Source organism: Pistacia vera, unplaced genomic scaffold (genome assembly GCF_008641045.1).
Source record: "Pistacia vera cultivar Batoury unplaced genomic scaffold, PisVer_v2 Contig249, whole genome shotgun sequence".
NCBI classification, from domain to species: domain Eukaryota; kingdom Viridiplantae; phylum Streptophyta; class Magnoliopsida; order Sapindales; family Anacardiaceae; genus Pistacia; species Pistacia vera.
This window is the reverse complement of record NW_022196056.1, coordinates 617,701-641,537: the sequence shown is the minus strand read 5'-3', so window position 1 is coordinate 641,537 and position 23,837 is coordinate 617,701. Positions and strand designations below refer to the sequence as shown.

General features: G+C 34.6%; 2 protein-coding genes, 2 long non-coding RNA genes and 1 pseudogene across 4 annotated transcripts; all 5 read right to left on the bottom strand.

The window, feature by feature from the left end:
- Positions 1-4,027: 4,027 nt before the first annotated feature.
- Positions 4,028-5,589, bottom strand: LOC116132101 (S-adenosylmethionine decarboxylase proenzyme-like). The gene has a single exon (XM_031417777.1). It carries the CDS (start codon positions 5,375-5,377, stop codon positions 4,307-4,309), a length of 1,071 nt encoding a protein of 356 aa, XP_031273637.1. The 5' UTR covers positions 5,378-5,589; the 3' UTR covers positions 4,028-4,306.
- A 458-nt stretch (positions 5,590-6,047) lies between these two features.
- Positions 6,048-7,150, bottom strand: LOC116132102. Its single transcript, XR_004128374.1, has 3 exons — positions 7,013-7,150; positions 6,850-6,919; positions 6,048-6,076 (listed from the first exon to the last, which is right to left on the bottom strand). It is a non-coding gene; the product is annotated as an uncharacterized LOC116132102 (long non-coding RNA).
- Positions 7,151-11,430: 4,280 nt separating this feature from the next.
- LOC116132133 lies at positions 11,431-12,095 on the bottom strand (annotated as a pseudogene).
- A 5,700-nt stretch (positions 12,096-17,795) lies between these two features.
- On the bottom strand, positions 17,796-19,360 carry LOC116132104 (S-adenosylmethionine decarboxylase proenzyme-like). Its single transcript, XM_031417779.1, has one exon. It carries the CDS (start codon positions 19,143-19,145, stop codon positions 18,075-18,077), a length of 1,071 nt encoding a protein of 356 aa, XP_031273639.1. The 5' UTR covers positions 19,146-19,360; the 3' UTR covers positions 17,796-18,074.
- Positions 19,361-19,804: 444 nt separating this feature from the next.
- On the bottom strand, positions 19,805-20,845 carry LOC116132105. The gene is made up of 3 exons (XR_004128375.1): positions 20,770-20,845; positions 20,607-20,676; positions 19,805-19,833 (listed from the first exon to the last, which is right to left on the bottom strand). It is a non-coding gene; the product is annotated as an uncharacterized LOC116132105 (long non-coding RNA).
- Between the last annotated feature and the right edge of the window lie 2,992 nt (positions 20,846-23,837).

The window sequence follows — 23,837 nt, the reverse complement described above, 5'->3', positions numbered from 1 at the left end:
TCTTTTTTTTTTCACCGAGGTGTTCGTGTCAGCTTACGCGTATCTCAATTAATCTTTTAAGACCTCGATTTATTGGTCGGATAAAAAACTCCCGTGACTACCCTTATTACTATTCGATGAGTGATTTAAACTCCAAATCTTGAATAATATACCTAAAAGTCCTTATCAAACTGTTCAACCACATGGTCGACTTCATTGTCATAGGAATCTTTACAATTCATTAGAGAGGTACAAATTACACAGCGTCCTCATATGTCAAAGTCAGTCAAACTATTATACATCCGAGGCTCTACCAGGAAACTAATTTTAGATTGATTCTTAAACAACTTCACCTCAAACTAAGCATAGAATCAGCCTACTTGTCTCCACAGAGGCCTAACATTTACTGTGATTAACAGCTGTGATGTATAATCTTATCAAGTGCACTAAATAGTTGTTTTAACTTCAAATTCTAATAGGCTCCATCAAAAGGGCCAGAAAGAATAAATTCCTTTTTAAAAGGCACTCTTTTCATCTCTTTAAAGCTTAGGGTACTCCCACACGCAAGCCAACTTTTCCTTTCCCTTTGCAGTGGCTACAACACTTTAACATCCCAAATAGCCACCAAAATATATATATATTATATATATATATATATATATATATATATATATAAATATTAAAAAAAAAGAGATATGAAAGCAATGGTCACCGATCTTTGCACTCTCTTCTCTCACTGGGGATATTTGGAATGTTATAAATGCCAAAACCAGCTAACAGAAATGTGGGATAATACAGATGCAACAAACAACTCCTGTACAGCTGAATTCTGAGCGTACTATATGTAGAGTATAGTTTGTACATGCATGAGCAAGAAGAAAGAATTAAAAGACATGAGACCCCACTGACTCTCCCTTTCTAAATAAGTTTGATATTGATCAGCAGACCCACCAGGCAGTGGCACCACACTACTCTCGTCACTGTTGAATCTAAAATTGTGTTTTCTCTCTCTGTCTTGCTCTACTTTGTCATTAAGTTACAACTTTTTTGCTGGGAGTCACTTAAGTTTAGTGACTAACTAATTAATAAAGAATTGTATAGTGACATTTGTTTATCGTTATTCAGGATCTTTGTTGAGACATCAAATTAAGATCTTTGCTTCTTAAAATGAAGATCACACAGCTAGATAAAGGTGAATTTGTGACAAACCCTTCTGCTTAAACCCATTCAATTATTTGATTTAACTATTATTTGAAAAAGTAGGTGGAAACATCACCTAACTAGACAAAGATTGATCATCTGCTCATAAAGTGAAAATAGTAGACTATCCAAACAAAAAACTTAGATTTGCCACTAAACCTATCCCACAAAGTTCACGGTTTTAGAACAGAGACATTTAGGGTATAATTTATTCACTAATTGAAGCCAATAAGAGATGCTGACACTTGGAATGAACTAATTAAGTCTCTGTACACAATTATTGATTGTATGTAAACTGATAGTAAATTATGTGGAACATTTGATGAGAATAATAAATTTACTTCAAGTACCTCTAAGTAGTCTAGTGGTTTGCTTGGGACTCTTGGATTATTACTTAAAAGATTTTAAGTTTGAATCCTTCGACTACTAATAAGGGGTAGTCATTGGGGCTTACCTGGTCATTAACTTCAGAACCCCAAGCGACTAGTCCCCCAAATACCATTTAAAAGGAAAAAAAAATTATTTCATCTATCAATACAACTGAACAATTGAAAGATGCCAATTTGTTTACCATTAAATGAGTCGGTTCATATCTCTTGTATTCAAAGTTGTTCACAAGTGTTGCAGAATTCAGAATTCCAACTGAGCGCAATAAAAGGTTTTTTCTTTTTTCCTCAGCTTTTTGATCAATCACTGGTCAAATCAGAAAAGAGCAATTTTATTAAGCCACAACACAAGCGGTCCAGTTATATAAATCATGCTTTGAAAGGAAACAATGAAACCAAGACCCTAACTCAGTGCATTATAATGCATGATTTGGATATCCTTTGGATTAGTCACGCCTAGTTGTACAAACGAATGAATAATCAATGCCAAGACTTTAAGAGGAAATCAGTTTACTAGTAGAAAATTCAACCAGAAGTCCCTAAGGGTCAGATACAGTGATGCATCAAGACTTTGAGTCAGCCATGCAGTAACTTTTAGGCAATATGATGTATAGTTACAGATTTAATTTCACAGTTTGGCAGTGGAGGTCAAGCTTATGAAGAATTCAACCACTCAAAAGCCAGAAACTCAGCCGAGCTATTACTAAGCGATAGTTTCCCCCGTCTCCCCACTTCAGATTGAGCCAGACAGGTACAAATACACACATCATATAATATTCTGCGAGAAACAGACCACTTAAATGCTTATGCTTGTAATATTTATTGAGAGGAGACACTAACAAGATCTTCAAGAAAACCAATATTATAAATTGACTGCAAACTGATTCCACTCAGCAAAGTTTAAAACAGTAGCTAAGCGATTCTTCACTTTGCATGCATCTTTAACGGTTCAAATGTTGTGAGATAAATTATTTTAGTGGAAAAGAATACTAAGAGAATGAAATGGATGGTATATAATACAATAAAATATGTAGAGCAAAAACGAAGCAAAAATTAGTGGCCATGTACCAGGCTGCTGGTATAAGGTATTCGAAACATTCATGCAAGAGATTGTCTTAATGCCGAAAAAGAAAAGGTTAGAATGTATTCCCTACGCAATAAGTGGAAATATGATATGACTTAAAGTTGATAAGATACACACGGGTATTTATGGGTCAATTAACCTGTTAATCAACAGCCGAAAATAATTTAATTGTTAGATAAACAAAACACTTTCAAACTAACAAAGCAGAAAAGGAAACAACTAGTAACTACTTTTATCATTTTATCTTCAAAATGATTTTTTTTTTTTTTTTTTTTTTTTAATGACCGGGGTGTCTAGATCAGCTTATGAGCATTCTCAACTAATCCCCCAAGACCTTGGAACTACCCTATAAGTAGGAGCTCCAATAGCTACCCTTATTAGCAACCGAAAATGGCCTCGAACTCAGGACCTCTTGAGTAATACACCCAAAAATCTCTATCGAAGTCAAACCACTTGATCACCCAGAAATAGTTTCGTGAAAATGATCTGCAATATTGTGTATTCACCTAATACTTAGAAATCCATTGAAACCAATAGTGGATTTTAAGTTTGGTAACACATACAACTAATATTCTGAACTAAGTTTTTTCCTTGGAAGACTGCAAATTCTCTTACGATATATTATTAACTTACTGACCTGTGAATATGAAAAAAAATACCAAGTATGGAGAAGATTGGAAGGATTAGCATAATATTAGGGACTTTTTCAGTTGAAAAGAAGACCTGGCTGGGGTCAGTACCATATTATCAACTTGTGAAAGAACAGTGGCTAAAAGAAAGGCAAGTCGAAATTCTAGATGCTAGAAAGGAGTAATCATAATGGGCTTCGCAATCCAAGATTCAACTATGTCATTCAAAGATATTCCTGGAAAAGTTACCAAGATTTTAACTCGGCCAAATATTGGAGGCCAGCTGAACATAATGCTTTTCCAGTTTTCTTTGCTAATTGGCTTCATCAGGGAACAATCAAACTTGGTCCTAACCATTCATCTGGCTTGAATCCTAATCAACCGATATGTCCTCAAATTTAACCAACGTACTTAGCAAGTTAGCAGCACAACACACTCTTATAGAAACTACTATCATTACAAAATTCACTCGTTACTACAATATTGAATATACAAACTGAAGTTACTGGTTCTACTTCCTTTAAAGATTGGTAAGGATCTAAATCCTAACATGGCTACTCCCTGACGACTTTCATAAACTTAAATAGATGCTCAAGTGATCTTGCAGTCCTGCACCTGAAACTAACATAAAACAAATTCAGGGCTTGAAATGGATTAACTATTACTTCCATAGAATTGGTATATTTCTCAAGCGAACAAAACATAATATAGAATTATGAATGATGAGGCATAGATTGGAGCATAAAAAGTATCCAAGAAAAGGTCAAGTGCAATGAGTGTGATTAATATTCCAAATAACGCTTTTTTAAATCCAACACTGCTGATAAACTCTGAATGAACTCAGATCAATCCAACACTGCCAATACATTCTGAATGAAACAGAAGTCCATAAATGATAAGACTGCCACACAAATCTGAATATTATCGACCGCTTATACAGACACTAGACAACTCAACATTTGACAACATCCAAAAATCAATTATTTTATTATCAAAAGCCCAAGAAATTTAAAAGTAAACCATAACAATTATTTAGATTCTTCATCTTCTTCCTCTTTCCAGCAGCATCTCAGAGTTGATCTAGGAGAGCTATTGCCCCCAGTCCTAACATATTTCTGGAAGACAACTGAACCGCCCATTCCAAGCTCTTCAAGGCCACTCTCTTCGCAACAGTATCCCTTCACATCCAACAAACAGTCCTGCTCAAGAAACTTTCCTGCGACCTCAACGTGCACAGAAATGGAGAAATCATTTGGTTGGAAACAAGCCAACACCCTCCCCACCAGCTCACACAAATTCACTTCTTTCAGATCATAACCCACCGTTTCAAAGCTTGCATAACTGAAACCGTCCTCTGGGGTAACATGGATAGTAGAGATAGCAGTCCCTTCAATTGAATTCATTGAATAACCGCAGGGGTCAAACTCAAAATCACATATCTTGGATTCTGGAAGAATGTCTCTGATACCAGAATTAATGGTCATTGTACCCGCCGAACCTGATTGGGTCTTGTAAAAAACAGAAGCCATTTCCCTGTCCAAGTCTGTCATGCACATCTCTAAAGTGTAGACAGGGTCACAAGAGATCACTGATTCTGCAGAAGCAGAGTATACATGCCATTTTTGGGACTTGCACAACCCACCAATTACATAAGCATTGCTGCCTGAACCGAGCTTCCCAAAGTAGCTATCAAGAACAGCAACTTCTTCTGAGAAATTACGATGAGGATACGGCTGACTTTCAGGGAAAATGAAGCTCCCACGTGTATACCTCACTGATTGTACTTCAAGCGAAAGGGTCTCAGCCAACTTCAGGATTGGTGGGATTGAAAGAAGTAACTTTGTTGTCCCACAGGTTTTGATGATGATCTTGTATGGATAGACAAAGAGGCTCGACTCCGACAGGACATAAGAGTCAACATGATCATTTGACAGTGACGAAACTATAGTGCACTCAGCTGGTGCCAGAATCTCATCTAACTGGGCCTTCGAGAGGTACCGAAGACCCTTTCCTTCAGGATCTGCAAAGATGCCTGGCTCAAAAAATGACATTTCAAGCCTCTTTTCGTAACCTTCAAAACCAATTGCAGAGATTGCCATGGCAGTCTAAACAGAAACTATCACTGTTGAAAAGTACTTCGCAATCACAGTGGTGCCAAAGTTGCAGGTAGATCAGAGCCAGATAGAATGCAGTTGCAAAGAGAGAGAAAGAGGAAGTCGTTGATGAAGAAAAACAAGTAAAACTAATCACTAGTAAAGCAAGATAACAGTTCACCAATCACGTTATATGATGAGATCACAAATTTGAGGAGTATCAGGATGGCTTGCGAGCACACTGCATAAGAAAAAATAAGAATAAAACTGTTAACATAGTTTGTTCATGAAAGATGGATGAATTGGTAAAATTTAAAATCATGAACATAGAAATTTTTAATGTCATTCCAGAGTGTGATTATAGCTTGCAGAAGAAAACTATTATAATAAACTCACGTTGGAGTAAGCAGCAGATCTGAACTTCTTAATTCCGCCGTTTGGTCGAATGTCTTCAATGCTGTAACCAAGAGGAGCTTCGTAGAATAAAGACTTACTACTGCTAGACTTCTTCTTCCCACCTTTAGACTCCATTAGATCATACAATCCCTCCTGACCAAAGCCATCAAACATTAGTAATTAAATGATATCAACAAACAAACAAAAAAAAAAAAAAAAAACTCGAATGATTAAAAAAAAATTATTTAAGTCCAAATAGGAAAATAGTTGGCAGAGCATACCAAACCTCCAGCAACAATTTGAGAAAAACTATGCAGGTACAAATAAGACAGAATTAAATTCAAGTCATCGAATAAAGGGAGTCAAACAAGTAATTCAAAATGCCATATATGTAAAAGTTCCTGAAGACGGTTAAAGAATAAAAATATAAAGAACTTTTTTGTTTTGTTGAAGAAGGAAATTCAATTCCTAATTTAAGATCCTGAGCTGGTTGCAGAACAATGAAAACAAGTCATACAATTGTGACTGAAAAGTTTACAGAGAAAGAAAAGAGAGTTTTGTGCTTTCTCCCAACCGTGTTCTTAAAAGAATTATCTTTTACAAATTTGGATTATGTTTAGTTTAAAAAATGAATTTCATGTTTCACGATAGAGATATGATAAATTGATAATGTGTTTTAGAAACCATAACTAATAGGATTTAATCGTATTTAATCATATTATTACAACTCAAGCTCATTGCATTCATTGCTTTTAGTGAGGTGTTGATTTAAAAATTACAATTACACAATTTTATGAAAACAAGTGGCCGTATCCAACCATTCTTCCAAACAATTAAAATAAAAAATATCAGTATTTAAATAATTATTATTACAACTATCAATTCAGCATCCAAATCCCAATCTATCCTTGGCTCAAAACCAAAATAAATTCATTAACCTAAAAACTAATGAACTTCTAACATCAAATTCGTTACAAAAAAACCGCTAATAGTCATAAACATGCACGCAAATAAAAACCCTAAGCTGAAATTCTTAAAATTATTTCACAGAAAGAAAATATAATTTTCGAATCCATACTTACAGATATTACAAGTCCCGATCGAAGCTTTATATCAGCTATATCACCAACACGTTAAAACTCGTCAGAATTCCTTAAAAACAAGACGACGACAACAATCAGAAACGAAAATAGAAGATAAAAAAACAATTCAAAAGATACAAAACCTAGAAAAGAAAATACTTACAGAAATATGTATATGAGATGAAAATTGAGAGGATTTGAATGATTCTAGTGTTGTTGGTAGGAGTTGTGCAGCAATGTATTTCTTGTGTTTTATGAAAATGAAATAATTGTGACTTGTGAATGGATCCGAGGACTGAGGGGAAGGCTGACGTTTTATACATGACGTGGCGAGCGTTATTTGTGTGTTGACATTCGCTACTTGTTTAGATTAAATCACGATATTGCCCTTTCTTTTGATTTTCCAGTTAAGTTTCGAATATTTGTTCTCCTTTATATAGGATGTTAAAGCACTTTAAAGTTTAAACCTAAAAGTTAACTGTTTTCGTGCTTTTTTTTATTTATTTATTTTTCTTAAGAGATAAGGATGAATAAAGAACGATGGGAAAGTCAAAGCCGGTAAAAAATCCGATTTAGTATAACACGGTATTTTATTATTTGTCATGGTTTATTTGAGCAATTTTAAAATAACTAAAAAAAGATAGGAATATATATTAAGCTCCTTTTAATTAGTTAAAATATGCTAAATTTATACAACCTAACAATTAATTAATCTTATAATTTTAGTGAAATTATTATAATAAATAGGAATGGTTTAAAGTTAAAGTTGATATTAAATAAAAGTTTAACAATTGTATTGAAAAAATGGTAAAAAATAAAGTAAAGAAGAAGAATGGAATAGGAAGAGAGAAAAATAGAGTATAGTTTGTTACATGCATTGAGCAAGAAGAAAGATTAAAAGACATGAGACCCCACGACTCTCCTTTCTAAATAATGTTTGATATGATCAGCAGACCCACCAGGCAGTGGCACCAACACTACTTCGTCACGTTGAATTAAAATTGTGTTCTTCTCTCTCTGTCTTGCCTACTTTTGTCATTAAGTTACAACTTTTTTGCTGGGAGTCACTTAAGTCTAGTGACTTAACTAATTAATAAAGAAATTGTATAGTGACATTTGTTTATCGTTATTCAGGATCTTTGTTGAGACATCAAATAAGATCTGCTTCTTAAAATGAAGATCACACAGCTAGATAAAGGTGAATTTGTGACATAACCCTTCTGCTTAAACCATTCAATTATTTGATTTAACATTATTGAAAAAGTAGGTGGAAACATCACCACTAACTAGACAAAGATTGATCATCTGCTCATAAAGTGAAAATAGTAGACTAATCCAAACAAAAACTAGATTTGCCACTAAACCTATCCCACAAAGTTCACGGTTTTAGAACAGAGACATTAGGGATATAATTATTCACTAATTGAGCCATAAGAGATGCTGACACTTGGAATGAACTAATTAAGTCTCTGTACACAATTATTGATTGTATGTAAACTGATAGTAAATTATGTGGAACATTTGATGAGAATATAAATTTACTCAAGTACCTCTAAGTCTAGTGGTTTGCTTGGGACTCTTGGATATATTACTTAAAAGATTTAAGTTTGAATCCTTACGACTACTAATAAGGGGTAGTCAGGAGGCTTACCTGGTCATTAACTTCAGAACCCCAAGCGACTAGTCCCCAAATACCATTAAAAAAGGAAAAAAAAAATTATTTCATCTATCAATACAACTGAACAATTGAAAGATGCCAATTTGTTTACCATTAAATGAGTCGGTTCATATCTCTTGTATTCACAAGTGTTTCACAAAGTGTTGCAGAATTCAGAATTCCAACTGAGCGCAATAAAAGGTTCTTTTCTTTTTTCCTCAGCTTTTTTGATCAATCACTGGTCAATATCAGAAAAGAGCAATTTTATTAAGCCACAACCAAGCGGTCCAGTTAATATAAATCATGCTTGGAAGGAAACAATGAAACCAAGACCCTAACTCAGTGCATTATAATGCATGATTTGGATATCCCTTTGGCTATTAGTCACGCCTAGTTGTACAAACGAATGAATAATCAATGCCAGACTTTAAGACTGGAAATCAGTTTTACTAGTAGAAAATTCAACCAGAAGTCCCTAAGGGTCAGATACAGTGATGCATCAAGACTTTGAGTCAGCCATGCAGTTAACTTTTAGGACAATATGATGTATAGTTACAGATTAATTTCACAGTTTGGCAGTGGAGGTCAAAGCTTATGAAGAATTCAACCACTCAAAAGCCAGAAACTCAGCCGAGCTATTACTAAGCGATAGTTTCCCCCGTCTCCCCACTTCAGATTGAGCCAGACAGGTACAAATACACCATTCATTATAATATTCTGCGAGAAACAGACCACATTAAATGCTATGCTTGTAATATTTAATTGAGAGAGAGCACTAACAAGATCTTCAAGAAAACCAATATTATAAATTGACTGCAAACTGATTCCACTCAGAAAGTTTAAAACAGTAGCTAAGACGATTCTTCACTTTGCCATGCATCTTTAACGGTTCAAATGTTGTGAGATAAATTTTTTTAGTGGAAAAGAATACTAAGAGATGAAATGGAATGGTATATAATACAATAAAATATGTAGAGCAAAAACGAAGCAAAAATTAGTGGCCATGTACCAGGCGCTGGTATAAGGTCTATCTGAAACATTATGCAAGAGATTGATCTTAATGCCGAAAAGAAAAGGTTAGAATTGATTCCCTACGCAATAAGTGGAAATATGTAGTGACTTAAAGTTGATAAGATACCACACGGGTATTTATGTGTCAATTAACCTGTTAATCAACAGCAGAAAATAATTTAATTGTTAGATAAACAAAACACTTTCAAACTAACAAAGCAGAAAAGGGAAACAACTAGTAACTACTTTTATCATTTTATCTTCAAAATGATTTTTTTTTTTTTTTTTTTTTTTAATGACCGGGGTTCTAGATCAGCTTATGAGCATCTCAACTAATCTCCCGGGATCTTGAAATTATCCTCTAGTAGGAGCTCCAATAGCTACCTTTATTCGCAACCGAAAAATGACTCAAACTAGGATCTCTTGAGTACTGCATCCAAAAGTTTCTCTTGAAGTCGAACCACTTGATCACCCAGAAATAGTTTCGTCAAATGATCTGCAATGTTGTGTATTCACCTAATACTCAGAAATCCATTGAAACCAATAGTGGATATTAAAGTTTGGTAACACATACAACTAATATTCTGAACTAAGTTTTTTCCTTAAAGACTGCAAATTCTCTTACGATATGTATTAACTTACTGACCTGTGAATATGAAAAAAATACCAGTATAGAGAAGATTGGAAGGATTAGCATAATATTAGGGACTTTTTCAGTTGAAAAGAGAGACCTGGCTGGGGTCAGTACCATATTATCAACTGTGAAAGAACAGTGGCTAAAAGAAAGGCAAGTCGAAATTCTAGATGCTAGAAAGGAGTAATCATAAGGGCTTCGCAATCCAAGATTCAACTATGTCATCAAAGATATTCCTGGAAAATTACCAAGATTTAACTCGGCCAAATATTGGAGGCCAGCTGAACATAATGCTTTTCCAGTTTTCTTTGCTAATTGGCTTCATCAGGGAACAATCAAACTTGGCCTAACCATTCATCTGGCTTGAATCCTAATCAACCGATATGTCCTCAAATTTAACAACGTACTTAGAAGTTAGCAGCACAACACACTCTTATAGAAACTACTATCATTACAAAATTCACTCGTTACTACAATATGATATACAAACTGAAGTTACTGGTTCTACTTCCTTAAAGATTGGTAAGGATCTAAATCATAACATGGCTACTCCCTGACGACTTTCATAAACTTAAATAGATGCTCAGTGATCTTGCAGTCCTGCACCTGAAACTAACATAAAACAAATACAGGGCTCAAAATGGATTAACTATTAATTCATAGAATTGGTAATTCTCAACGCAACAAAACATAATATAGAATTAGAATGATGAGGCATAGATTGGAGCATAAAAGTATCCAAGAAAAGGTCAAGGCAATGAGTGTGATTAATTCCAAATAATGCTTTTAAATCCAACACTGTGATAAACTCTGAATGAACTCAGATCAATCCAACACTGCCAATACATTCTGAATGAAACAGAAGTCCATAAATGATAAGACTGCCACCAAATCTGAATATTATCGACCGCTTATACAGACACTAGACGACTCAACATTTGATCACAGACAACATAAATCAATTATTTTATTATTAAAAGCCCAAGAAATTTATAAGTAAACCATAACAATTATTAGATTCTTCATCTTTCCTCTTTCCAGCAGCATCTCAGAGTTGATCTGGGAGAGGTATTGTCCCAGTCCTAACATATTTCTGGAAGACAAACTGAACTGCCCATTCCAAGCTCTTCAAGGCACTCTCTTCGCAACAGTATCCCTTACATCCAACAAACAGTCCTGCTCAAGAAACTTTCCTGCGACTCAGATGCACAGAAATGGAGAAATCATTTGGTTGGAAACAAGCCAACACCCTCCCCACCAGCTCACACAAATTCCTTCTTTAGATATAACCCACTGTTTCAAAGCTTGCTAACTGAAACCGTCCTTGGGGTAACATGGATAGTAGAGATAGCAGTCCCTTCAATTGATTATGAATAACCGCAGGGGTCAAACTCAAAATCACAATCTGGATTCTGGAAGAATGTCTCTGATACCAGAATTAATGGTCATTGTACCCGCCGAACCTGATTGGGTCTTGTAAAAAACAGAAGCCATTTCCCTGTCCAAGTCTGTCATGCACATCTCTAAAGTGTAGAACAGGGTCACAAGAGATCACTGATTCTGCAGAAGCAGAGTTACATGCCATTTTGGGACTTGCATAACCCACCAATTACATAAGCATTGCTGCTGAACCAAGCTTCCCAAAGTAGCTATCAAGAACGCAACTTCTTCTGAGAAATTACGATGAGGATACGGCTGACTTTCAGGGAAAATGAAGCCCCACGTGTATACTCACTGATTGACTTCAAGCGAAAGGGTCTCAGCCAACCAGGATTGGTGGGATGAAAGAAGTAACTTTGTTGTCCCACAGGTTTGATGATGATCGTATGGATAGACAAAGAGGCTCGACTCCGACAGGACATAAGAGTCAACATGATCATTTGACAGTAGGATTTGGCTAAGGTTTTCTATGCATTTAACAGTAGACTCTTGAGAATCCAACATTCCCTAAGGTTGGCCATTCATTTACTTAAAAGTAAAGCCTTAAAATTCCATCTTCATTTTTTGGTCTAAATAATTATTACAGAAAGGTGAGGATCTCGAGGGATAGACTTGAGATTGGTGATGTAATTGGTAGCTCCCAGTAAGATCTTTGTTGTGAGAAGGAATTATTTCACATATTTGGTTTCCTTTTACTCAGTTGGCCTTCTGCTTTATTGATCCTATAATACACTCACATTGTCTCCACGGTCAACAGACAGTCCCATTAAACAATCCAAAAGCACCCAACTCCATAAAGTAAAAGCTGCCTCCCTCACTCTCTTCCTCTCTATCCATCATTCTATCTATACATATTTTATATTTCTATTCATATTTTCCCAAAATTTGAATTCAACTTTGGCAATCTTTTACCTCTAAAAAAATTCTTTTCAGATTCTAATACTATAAAAATACAAGATTAAATCTACATACAGCCTTCTGAAGATGGTTTACTTGTAAATTAAGGGAGCTAGAGTGAGTGTAGTAGCTTCAAACGGGAAGCTCGGAACTGGGGTGGAATTCTTACAGGAAGTAATAATAGCAGTGTTGTCTTGTACCTAGGTGCACGTGAAAAGTGGACCCTTCAGATTTGCCGTTGACTTGGCGTTCAAAATGTTTTTCTTCCGACCGATTGCCTAATGTGCCTTACTCTTTCATGATGAAAATAAAAGTAAAGTTTGATCAGATGGTTATTATTATAATTAATATTAATATCAATGATCAAATGTAAATAATAACGGTATCTTAGATAGGATTAGCAGTTGATAGAGACATAATTTGAGCCGCGGGCACGGAGGGATCCTAACGTTTATGGGCCCTCTTGAAAACAATAGATTCAATAAGATTAAAGAATAAAAAAATGCTGTGTGGAACCCTTATCTTAACTAATCCCTCTAAACCTAACACAATCTCATTTCTTTTGAAGGATATCTTAATCTTATGCATATGCACATTCAGATGAGGAAGTTTGGGTCCCATTTTAGCTACCTAACAAAACCACTTATTTCCCGTTTGATTGAACATGCATGAGAGAAAAGGATTGTGAGTTTGCATTTTAGTGTCAATAGCTGCTTCTATTCACACCGCCCCTTTTATTGCTGTCTTGTCATCTCTGTCTGTTCTTCCCTTTGGCTCCATTTCTTGCTCTAATTACTCCTCCTTTAACTCTTTCTATTTCCCACCTTGATTTTGATTAACGAAATTTATCTGCTATTGCCAAGCAACAGGTAGATTCAAAAAGGAGTCAAAGAAAGAAAGATATCGATCATAATTAAAGAAGAGTTGACCAATAATCTTGATGAAGAAATGCGCCAAGGGGATAACCCAAATGAGTAGGAAATAATTGTTCTTTCTTACCACCACTTGGTGTGTTTGAACGTAGGAGCCGAGTCATTACTCTTTTGAACCATTTTGTACAGACCTACTTTATCTTTAGCTCTGCTAATGTCCTCGAAGAGAAAGAACAAGACATTATAAAGCCTCCAAAATAGTTGACAACCCCTAACCCCACCATGTCTTCTGGCTTATCCCTGTATAAAACTATTTTATCTGTGCTACTTAATTCATATAAATTAGACCTCTTTTTTTTTTTCACCGAGGTGTTCGTGTCAGCTTACGCGTATCTCAATTAATCTTTTAAGACCCTAGATTTATTGGTCGGATAAAAACTCCCGTGACTACCCTTATTACTATTCGATGAGTGATTTAAACTCCAAATCTCTTGAATAATATACCTAAAAGTCCTTATCAAACTGTTCAACCACATGGTCGACTTCATTGTCATAGGAATCTTTACAATTCATTAGAGAGGTACAAATTACACAGCGTCCTCATTCATGTCAAAGTCAGTCAAACTATTATACATCCGAGGCTCTACCAGGAAACTAATTTTAGATTGATTCTTAAACAACTTCAACCTCAAACTAAGCATAGAATCAGCCTACTTGTCTCCACAAGAGGCCTTAACATTTACTGTGATTAACAGCTGTGATGTATAATCTTAAAAAGTGCACTAAATAGTTGTTTTAACTTCAAATTCTAATAGGCTCCATAAAAAGGGCCAGAAGGAATACATTCCTTTTTAAAAGGCACTCTTTTCATCTCTTTAAAGCTTAGGGTACCTCACACGCAAGCCACACTTTTCCTTTCCCTTTGCAGTGGCTACAAACACTTTAACATTCCCAAATACCCCCCCAAAAAAAAAATATTTATAAAATATTTAAAAAAAAAAAAAAAAAAAAAGAGATATGAAAGCAATGTTCACCGATCTTTGCACTCTCTCTCTCTCACTGGGGATATTTGGAATGTTATAAATGCCAAAACCAGCTAACAGAAAATGTGAGGATAATACAGATGCAAACAAACAACCTCCTGTACAGCTGAATTCTGAGCGTACTATATGTATAGTATAGTTTGTACATGCATTGAGCAAGAAGAAAGAATTAAAAGACATGAGACCCCACTGACTCTCCCTTTCTAAATAATGTTTGATATTGATCAGCAGACCCACCAGGCAGTGGCACCAACACTACTCTCGTCACTGTTGAATCTAAAATTGTGTTCCTTCTCTCTCTGTCTTGCTCTACTTTTGTCATTAAGTTACAACTTTTTTGCTGGGAGTCACTTAAGTCTAGTGACTTAACTAATTAATAAAGAAATTGTATAGTGACATTTGTTTATCGTTATTCAGGATCTTTGTTGAGACATCAAATTAAGATCTTTGCTTCTTAAAATGAAGATCACACAGCTAGATAAAGGTGAATTTGTGACATAACCCTTCTTCTTAAACCCATTCAATTATTTGATTTAAAATCTTATTTGAAAAAGTAAGTGGAAACATCACCACTAACTAGACAAAGATTGATCATCTGCTCATAAAGTGAAAATAGTAGACTAAACCAAACAAAAAACTTAGATTTGCCACTAAACCTATCCCACAAAGTTCACGGTTTTAGAACAGAAAAATTTAGGGATATAATTTATTCACTAATTGAAGCCAATAAGAGATGCTGACACTTGGAATGAACTAATTAAGTCTCTGTACACAATTATTGATTTTATGTAAACTGATAGTAAATTCTGTTGAACATTTGATGAGAATAATAAATTTACTTCAAGTACCTCTAAGTAGTCTAGTGGTTTGCTTGGGACTCTTGGATATATTACTTAAAAGATTTTAAGTTTGAATCCTTACGACTACTAATAAGGGGTAGTCATTGGAGGCTTACCTGGTCATTAACTTCAGAACCCCAAGCGACTAGTCCCCCAAATACCATTTAAAAAAGGAAAAAAAAAATTATTTCATCTATCAATACAACTGAACAATTGAAAGATGCCAATTTGTTTACCATTAAATGAGTCGGTTCATATCTCTTGTATTCACAAGTTGTTCACAAAGTGTTGCAGAATTCAGAATTCCAACTGAGCGCAATAAAAGGTTCTTTTCTTTTTTCCTTCAGCTTTTTCGATCAATCACTGGTCAATATCAGAAAAGAGCAATTTTATTAAGCCACAACACAAGCGGTCCAGTTAATATAAATCATGCTTTGAAAGGAAACAATGAAACCAAGACCCTAACTCAGTGCATTATAATGCATGATTTGGATATCCCTTTGGCTATTAGTCACGCCTAGTTGTACAAACGAATGAATAATCAATGCCAAGACTTTAAGACTGGAAATCAGTTTTACTAGTAGAAAATTCAACCAGAAGTCCCTAAGGGTCAGATACAGTGATGCATCAAGACTTTGAGTCAGCCATGCAGTTAACTTTTAGGACAATATGATGTATAGTTACAGATTTAATTTCACAGTTTGGCAGTGGAGGTCAAAGCTTATGAAGAATTCAACCACTCAAAAGCCAGAAACTCAGCCGAGCTATTACTAAGCGATAGTTTCCCCCGTCTCCCCACTTCAGATTGAGCCAGACAGGTACAAATACACCATTCATTATAATATTCTGCGAGAAACAGACCACATTAAATGCTTATGCTTGTAATATTTTAATTGAGAGAGAGCACTAACAAGATCTTCAAGAAAACCAATATTATAAATTGACTGCAAACTGATTCCACTCAGCAAAGTTTAAAACAGTAGCTAAGACGATTCTTCACTTTGCCATGCATCTTTAACGGTTCAAATGTTGTGAGATAAATTATTTTTAGTGGAAAAGAATACTAAGAGAATGAAATGGAATGGTATATAATACAATAAAATATGTAGAGCAAAAACGAAGCAAAAATTAGTGGCCATGTACCAGGCTGCTGGTATAAGGTCTATTCTGAAACATTCATGCAAGAGATTGATTCTTAATGCCGAAAGAGAAAAGGTTAGAATTGATTCCCTAAGCAATAAGTGGAAATATGATAGTGACTTAAAGTTGATAAGATATTAAGCGTCCACACGGGTATTTTATGTGTCAATTAACCTGTTAATCAACAGCAGAAAATAATTTAATTGTTAGATAAACAAAACACTTTCAAACTAACAAAGCAGAAAAGGGAAACAACTAGTAACTACTTTTATCATTTTATCTTCAAAATGATTTTTTTTTTTTTTTTTTTTTTTTAATGACCGGGGTGTCTAGATCAGCTTATGAGCATCTCAACTAATCTCCCGGGATCTTGAAATTATCCTCTAGGTAGGAGCTCCAATAGCTACCTTTATTCGCAACCGAAAATAGACTCAAACTCAGGATCTCTTGAGTACTGCATCCAAAAGTTTCTCTTGAAGTCGAACCACTTGATCACCCAGAAATAGTTTCGTCAAAATGATCTGCAATGTTGTGTATTCACCTAATACTCAGAAATCCATTGAAACCAATAGTGGATATTAAAGTTTGGTAACACATACAACTAATATTCTGAACTAAGTTTTTTCCTTGAAAGACTGCAAATTCTCTTACGATATGTTATTAACTTACTGACCTGTGAATATGAAAAAAATACCAAGTATAGAGAAGATTGGAAGGATTAGCATAATATTAGGGACTTTTTCAGTTGAAAAGAAGACCTGGCTGGGGTCAGTACCATATTATCAACTTGTGAAAGAACAGTGGCTAAAAGAAAGGCAAGTCGAAATTCTAGATGCTAGAAAGGAGTAATCATAATGGGCTTCGCAATCCAAGATTCAACTATGTCATTCAAAGATATTCCTGGAAAAGTTACCAAGATTTTAACTCGGCCAAATATTGGAGGCCAGCTGAACATAATGCTTTTCCAGTTTTCTTTGCTAATTGGCTTCATCAGGGAACAATCAAACTTGGTCCTAACCATTCATCTGGCTTGAATCCTAATCAACCGATATGTCCTCAAATTTAACCAACGTACTTAGCAAGTTAGCAGCACAACACACTCTTATAGAAACTACTATCATTACAAAATTCACTCGTTACTACAATATTGAATATACAAACTGAAGTTACTGGTTCTACTTCCTTTAAAGATTGGTAAGGATCTAAATCCTAACATGGCTACTCCCTGACGACTTTCATAAACTTAAATAGATGCTCAAGTGATCTTGCAGTCCTGCACCTGAAACTAACATAAAACAAATTCAGGGCTTGAAATGGATTAACTATTACTTCCATAGAATTGGTATATTTCTCAAGCGAACAAAACATAATATAGAATTATGAATGATGAGGCATAGATTGGAGCATAAAAAGTATCCAAGAAAAGGTCAAGTGCAATGAGTGTGATTAATATTCCAAATAACGCTTTTTTAAATCCAACACTGCTGATAAACTCTGAATGAACTCAGATCAATCCAACACTGCCAATACATTCTGAATGAAACAGAAGTCCATAAATGATAAGACTGCCACACAAATCTGAATATTATCGACCGCTTATACAGACACTAGACAACTCAACATTTGACAACATCCAAAAATCAATTATTTTATTATCAAAAGCCCAAGAAATTTAAAAGTAAACCATAACAATTATTTAGATTCTTCATCTTCTTCCTCTTTCCAGCAGCATCTCAGAGTTGATCTAGGAGAGCTATTGCCCCCAGTCCTAACATATTTCTGGAAGACAACTGAACCGCCCATTCCAAGCTCTTCAAGGCCACTCTCTTCGCAACAGTATCCCTTCACATCCAACAAACAGTCCTGCTCAAGAAACTTTCCTGCGACCTCAACGTGCACAGAAATGGAGAAATCATTTGGTTGGAAACAAGCCAACACCCTCCCCACCAGCTCACACAAATTCACTTCTTTCAGATCATAACCCACCGTTTCAAAGCTTGCATAACTGAAACCGTCCTCTGGGGTAACATGGATAGTAGAGATAGCAGTCCCTTCAATTGAATTCATTGAATAACCGCAGGGGTCAAACTCAAAATCACATATCTTGGATTCTGGAAGAATGTCTCTGATACCAGAATTAATGGTCATTGTACCCGCCGAACCTGATTGGGTCTTGTAAAAAACAGAAGCCATTTCCCTGTCCAAGTCTGTCATGCACATCTCTAAAGTGTAGACAGGGTCACAAGAGATCACTGATTCTGCAGAAGCAGAGTATACATGCCATTTTTGGGACTTGCACAACCCACCAATTACATAAGCATTGCTGCCTGAACCGAGCTTCCCAAAGTAGCTATCAAGAACAGCAACTTCTTCTGAGAAATTACGATGAGGATACGGCTGACTTTCAGGGAAAATGAAGCTCCCACGTGTATACCTCACTGATTGTACTTCAAGCGAAAGGGTCTCAGCCAACTTCAGGATTGGTGGGATTGAAAGAAGTAACTTTGTTGTCCCACAGGTTTTGATGATGATCTTGTATGGATAGACAAAGAGGCTCGACTCCGACAGGACATAAGAGTCAACATGATCATTTGACAGTGACGAAACTATAGTGCACTCAGCTGGTGCCAGAATCTCATCTAACTGGGCCTTCGAGAGGTACCGAAGACCCTTTCCTTCAGGATCTGCAAAGATGCCTGGCTCAAAAAATGACATTTCAAGCCTCTTTTCGTAACCTTCAAAACCAATTGCAGAGATTGCCATGGCAGTCTAAACAGAAACTATCACTGTTGAAAAGTACTTCGCAATCACAGTGGTGCCAAAGTTGCAGGTAGATCAGAGCCAGATAGAATGCAGTTGCAAAGAGAGAGAAAGAGGAAGTCGTTGATGAAGAAAAACAAGTAAAACTAATCACTAGTAAAGCAAGATAACAGTTCACCAATCACGTTATGTGATGAGATCACAAATTTGAGGAGTATCAGGATGGCTTGCGAGCACACTGCATAAGAAAAAATAAGAATAAAACTGTTAACATAGTTTGATCATGAAAGATGGATGAATTGGTAAAATTTAAAATCATGAACATAGAAATTTTTAATGTCATTCCAGAGTGTGATTATAGCTTGCAGAAGAAAACTGTTATAATAAACTCACGTTGGAGTAAGCAGCAGATCTGAACTTCTTAATTCCGCCGTTTGGTCGAATGTCTTCAATGCTGTAACCAAGAGGAGCTTCGTAGAATAAAGACTTACTACTGCTAGACTTCTTCTTCCCACCTTTAGACTCCATTAGATCATACAATCCCTCCTGATCAAAGCCATCAAACATTAATAATTGAAGGATATCAACAAACAAAAAAAAAACTCAAATGATTAAAAAAAAATTATTCCAAATCCAAATAAGAAAATAGTTTGCAGAGCATACCAAACCTCCAGCAACAATTTGAGAAAAACTATGCAGGTCCAAATAAAACAGAATTAAATTCAAGTCATCAAATAAAGGGAGTCAAACAAGTAATTCAAAATGCGATATATGTAAAAGTTCCTGAAGACGGTTAAAGAATAAAAATATAAAGAATTTTTTTGTTTTGTTGAAGAAGGAAATTCAATTCCTAATTTAAGATCCTCAGCTGGTTACAGAACAATGAAAACAAGTCATACAATTGTGACTGAAAAGTTTACAGAGAAAGAAAAGAGAGTTTTGTGCTTTCTCCCAACCGTGTTCTTAAAAGAATTATCTTTTACAAATTTGGACTATGTTTAGTTTAAAAAATGAATTTCATATTTCACGATAGAGATATGTTAAATTGATAATGTGTTTTAGAAACCATAACTAATAGGATTTAATCGTATTTAATCATATTATTACAATTCAAGCTCATTGCATTCATTGCATTTAGTAAGCTGTTGATTTAAAAATTACAATTACACAATTTTATGAAAATAAGTGGCCGTATCCAACCATTCTTCGAAACAATTAAAATAAAAAATATCAGTATTTAAACAATTATTATTACAACTATCAATTCAGCATCCAAATCCCAATCTATCCTTGGCTCAAAACCAAAATAAGTTCATTAACCTAAAATCTAATGAACTTCTAACATCAAATTCGTTACAAAAAAACCGCTAATAGTCATAAACATGCACGCAAATAAAAACCCTAAGCTGAAATTCTTAAAATTATTTCACAGAAAGAAAATATAATTTTCGAATCCATACTTACAGATATTACAAGTCCCGATCGAAGCTTTATATCAGCTATATCACCAACACGTTAAAACTCGTCAGAATTCCTTAAAAACAAGACGACGACAACAATCAGAAACGAAAATAGAAGATAAAAAAACAATTCAAAAGATACAAAACCTAGAAAAGAAAATACTTACAGAAATATGAGATGAAAATTGAGAGGATTTGAATGATTCTAGTGTTGTTGGTAGGAGTTGTGCAGCAATGTATTTCTTGTGTTTTATGAAAATGAAATAACTGTGACTTATGAACGGATCTGAGGGGAAGGCTGACGTTTTATACATGACGTGGCGAGCGTTATTTGTGTGTTGACATTGGCCACTTGTTTAGATGAAATCACGATATTGCCCTTTCTTTTGATTTTCCAGTTAAGTTTCGAATATTTGTTCTCCTTTATATAGGATGTTAAAGCACTTTAAAGTTTAAACCTAAAAGTTAACTGTTTTCGTGCTTTTTTTTATTTATTTATTTTTCTTAAGAGATAAGGATGAATAAAGAACGATGGGAAAGTCAAAGCCGGTAAAAAATCCGATTTAGTATAACACGGTATTTTATTATTTGTCATGGTTTATTTGAGCAATTTTAAAATAACTAAAAAAAGATAGGAATATATATTAAGCTCCTTTTAATTAGTTAAAATATGCTAAATTTATACAATCTAACAATTAATTAATCTTATAATTTTAGTGAAATTATTATAATAAATAGGAATGGTTTAAAGTTAAAGTTGATATTAAATAAAAGTTTAACAATTGTATTGAAAAAATGGAATAAAATAAAGTAAAGAAGAAGGATGGAATAGGAAGAGAGAAAAAGATTGATTGCATCGAGAAAGGGAAGAGATAAGATTCTTGAGTTGGGCAGATGAGTCTTGTTTCTCAACTACAATTTGTCATACATCCATTTTTATTATATTTGGATTTGTGAGAAGTGAATGCAAGCCCAAGGCCAAGAAAAAGAAGAGCCCAATAAGAGGGGGTATGGAGATTGTTATTTTTAACGTAATAATTAATTTGTTTAACAAATAACTAATACCACTCTATTATTTTAGATATTTTTAACATAAAGGAAACAAAACTCTGAGTATCCTCATTAATTAAACTGCTCTAAATTAATATGGTTGGTAATTATAGTTGGCAGCTGGGACAAAGTTGTTTTAATATAGACCAAAAGTCAAACATTCAATAATTCCAATGTGAAAACAAAACACTGTGCTGCATGTCCTTAACTCATTTAATCTACATTTCAGAATTATTAATGACTTCATTTATGCTTTTGCTATTTTCAATTCGGAAATACCAAATGCAGTGCATAGGCAGAAGCATGTTGAAGAATAGTGAAGTCCAGCGAACATGAGTTTATGAATATGGTTGGCAATCAGCAATCTCATCAATTTATAACATTCTCAACCATCTAAGTTTCTTTTCTCTTTTTTTTTTTCTTTTTTTTTCAGTTTTTTTATTTTATTCTAGAACTCTGTGTACACCATATTGAATCTAAGAATACTTTAGGGCATGTTTATTTTTATACTATCCTGTCTCTATCATATCCAAAATATACATTTGTTTTCTTATTCTGAAAATCATATTTTATTTTATTCAATTATTTTTAAACCCCTCAAGTTTATTAATTTCACTAAACACCCTAAAAAAGGTTTAGAAATTGATAAAAACACTCTCACCCACCCACATTTACCACATTCCGACCACCACCACCGGAATGTGGCTGAAATCTAGTATAATGGCACACTATCAGCTGGATCTAATCGGTAGAGCACCGATATTTTTTGGTCAAATCAACTATAGATTTGGTTGGAAAATGCTAGATCTACAGCCAAAGATTTGGTTGTTGACAACCAGATCTTTGGCTGTAGCTAGTCATCAACGACGGCCATATGTTTGATCGTCATTGACAACCAAATGTGGCTAGATCTGGCTATTGAGATCTGGCCTTTTCTAGCCAGATCCACGGTGGATTTAGTTTGAAAAGGTCATATCGGCTCACAATCGGCTAGATCCAGTCGATCGTGCACCGATACAACGACTCCAGCCACCTTCCAGCGGTGGTGGCTAGCTACCGGCATTTAATGGGTGGGTAGTGGTGTTTTTGTTAATTTTTAATGTTTTATTGCAGAGGTGTTTAGTAAATTAACAAACCTATGGGGTGTTTTTGTTAATTTTTAAATCCTACCTCGTAATAACCACACAACTCTTACTTTTTCAAAAATCTTATCCAAAATAATAAAACTTTCTCACATACGCACATGTTTGATGATTGGCTTCTGATTTTCTTTTTTTAATTAAAAAATTAAATATAGCGTATCAAATCTTTCTTTCATCACAACTAAATTATAATTACAAACAAAGGTACTCAATTGAAAGATTCTCTCACAATTTTGATTGAAATATAAAGTTTTTTATTCTTTTGTTTTGTAATAATACACATAGAATATAATTTTTTTATCATTTTAATATTATTATCACGTTAATTTATTCAACACTTTACATTTCATTAACAACTGTTTATTTACTTAAATACAGTTAATTATATATATTATCAGAATAAGACAAGAGAGGTAAGAGAAGACTAAGCAAAGATTGCCTGAGTATGCCAGAGAGAAAGAATGGAGAAGAATAGTTTTACATTCAACTGTGTGTTTTCTACAAGTATACATTACCTATTTATAGTTGAAGTGTAAGGGAATAAAAAGGGAATACAATATTTTTCATAATGTCATAATCACACAAGAAAAGGTAACGGAATATTGATATTAAGCATAATATCAATCAATTGATTTACTCCAACATATCTATCATTCCTTGACTCACTCCAACACTCCCCCTCAAACTTACGGTTTGTATATGTCGTAAACTTCAAGCTTGCATAGTATATGTGAATGTAATATACTACATAATGGTTTTGTAAAATATTTACTGGCTATTCCATGGTTCGAATATGCATAGGTTGGATACCTTCTTGAACTTTTTCTCTAATGAAATGGCAATCAATCTTTATAGGCTTTGTTCTTTCACGAAATACTAGATTCGTTGCGATGTCATTTGCAGCTGTGTTGTCGCAGTATAGTGTGATATGCGCTTTTACTTGTATTTGCAAATCCTTCAAAAGCCCAAGAATCCAAATAATCTCGCACATGGTCTTGGCTATGGCTTTGTACTATTCAGCTTCTATTGACGAAAGTGGGACT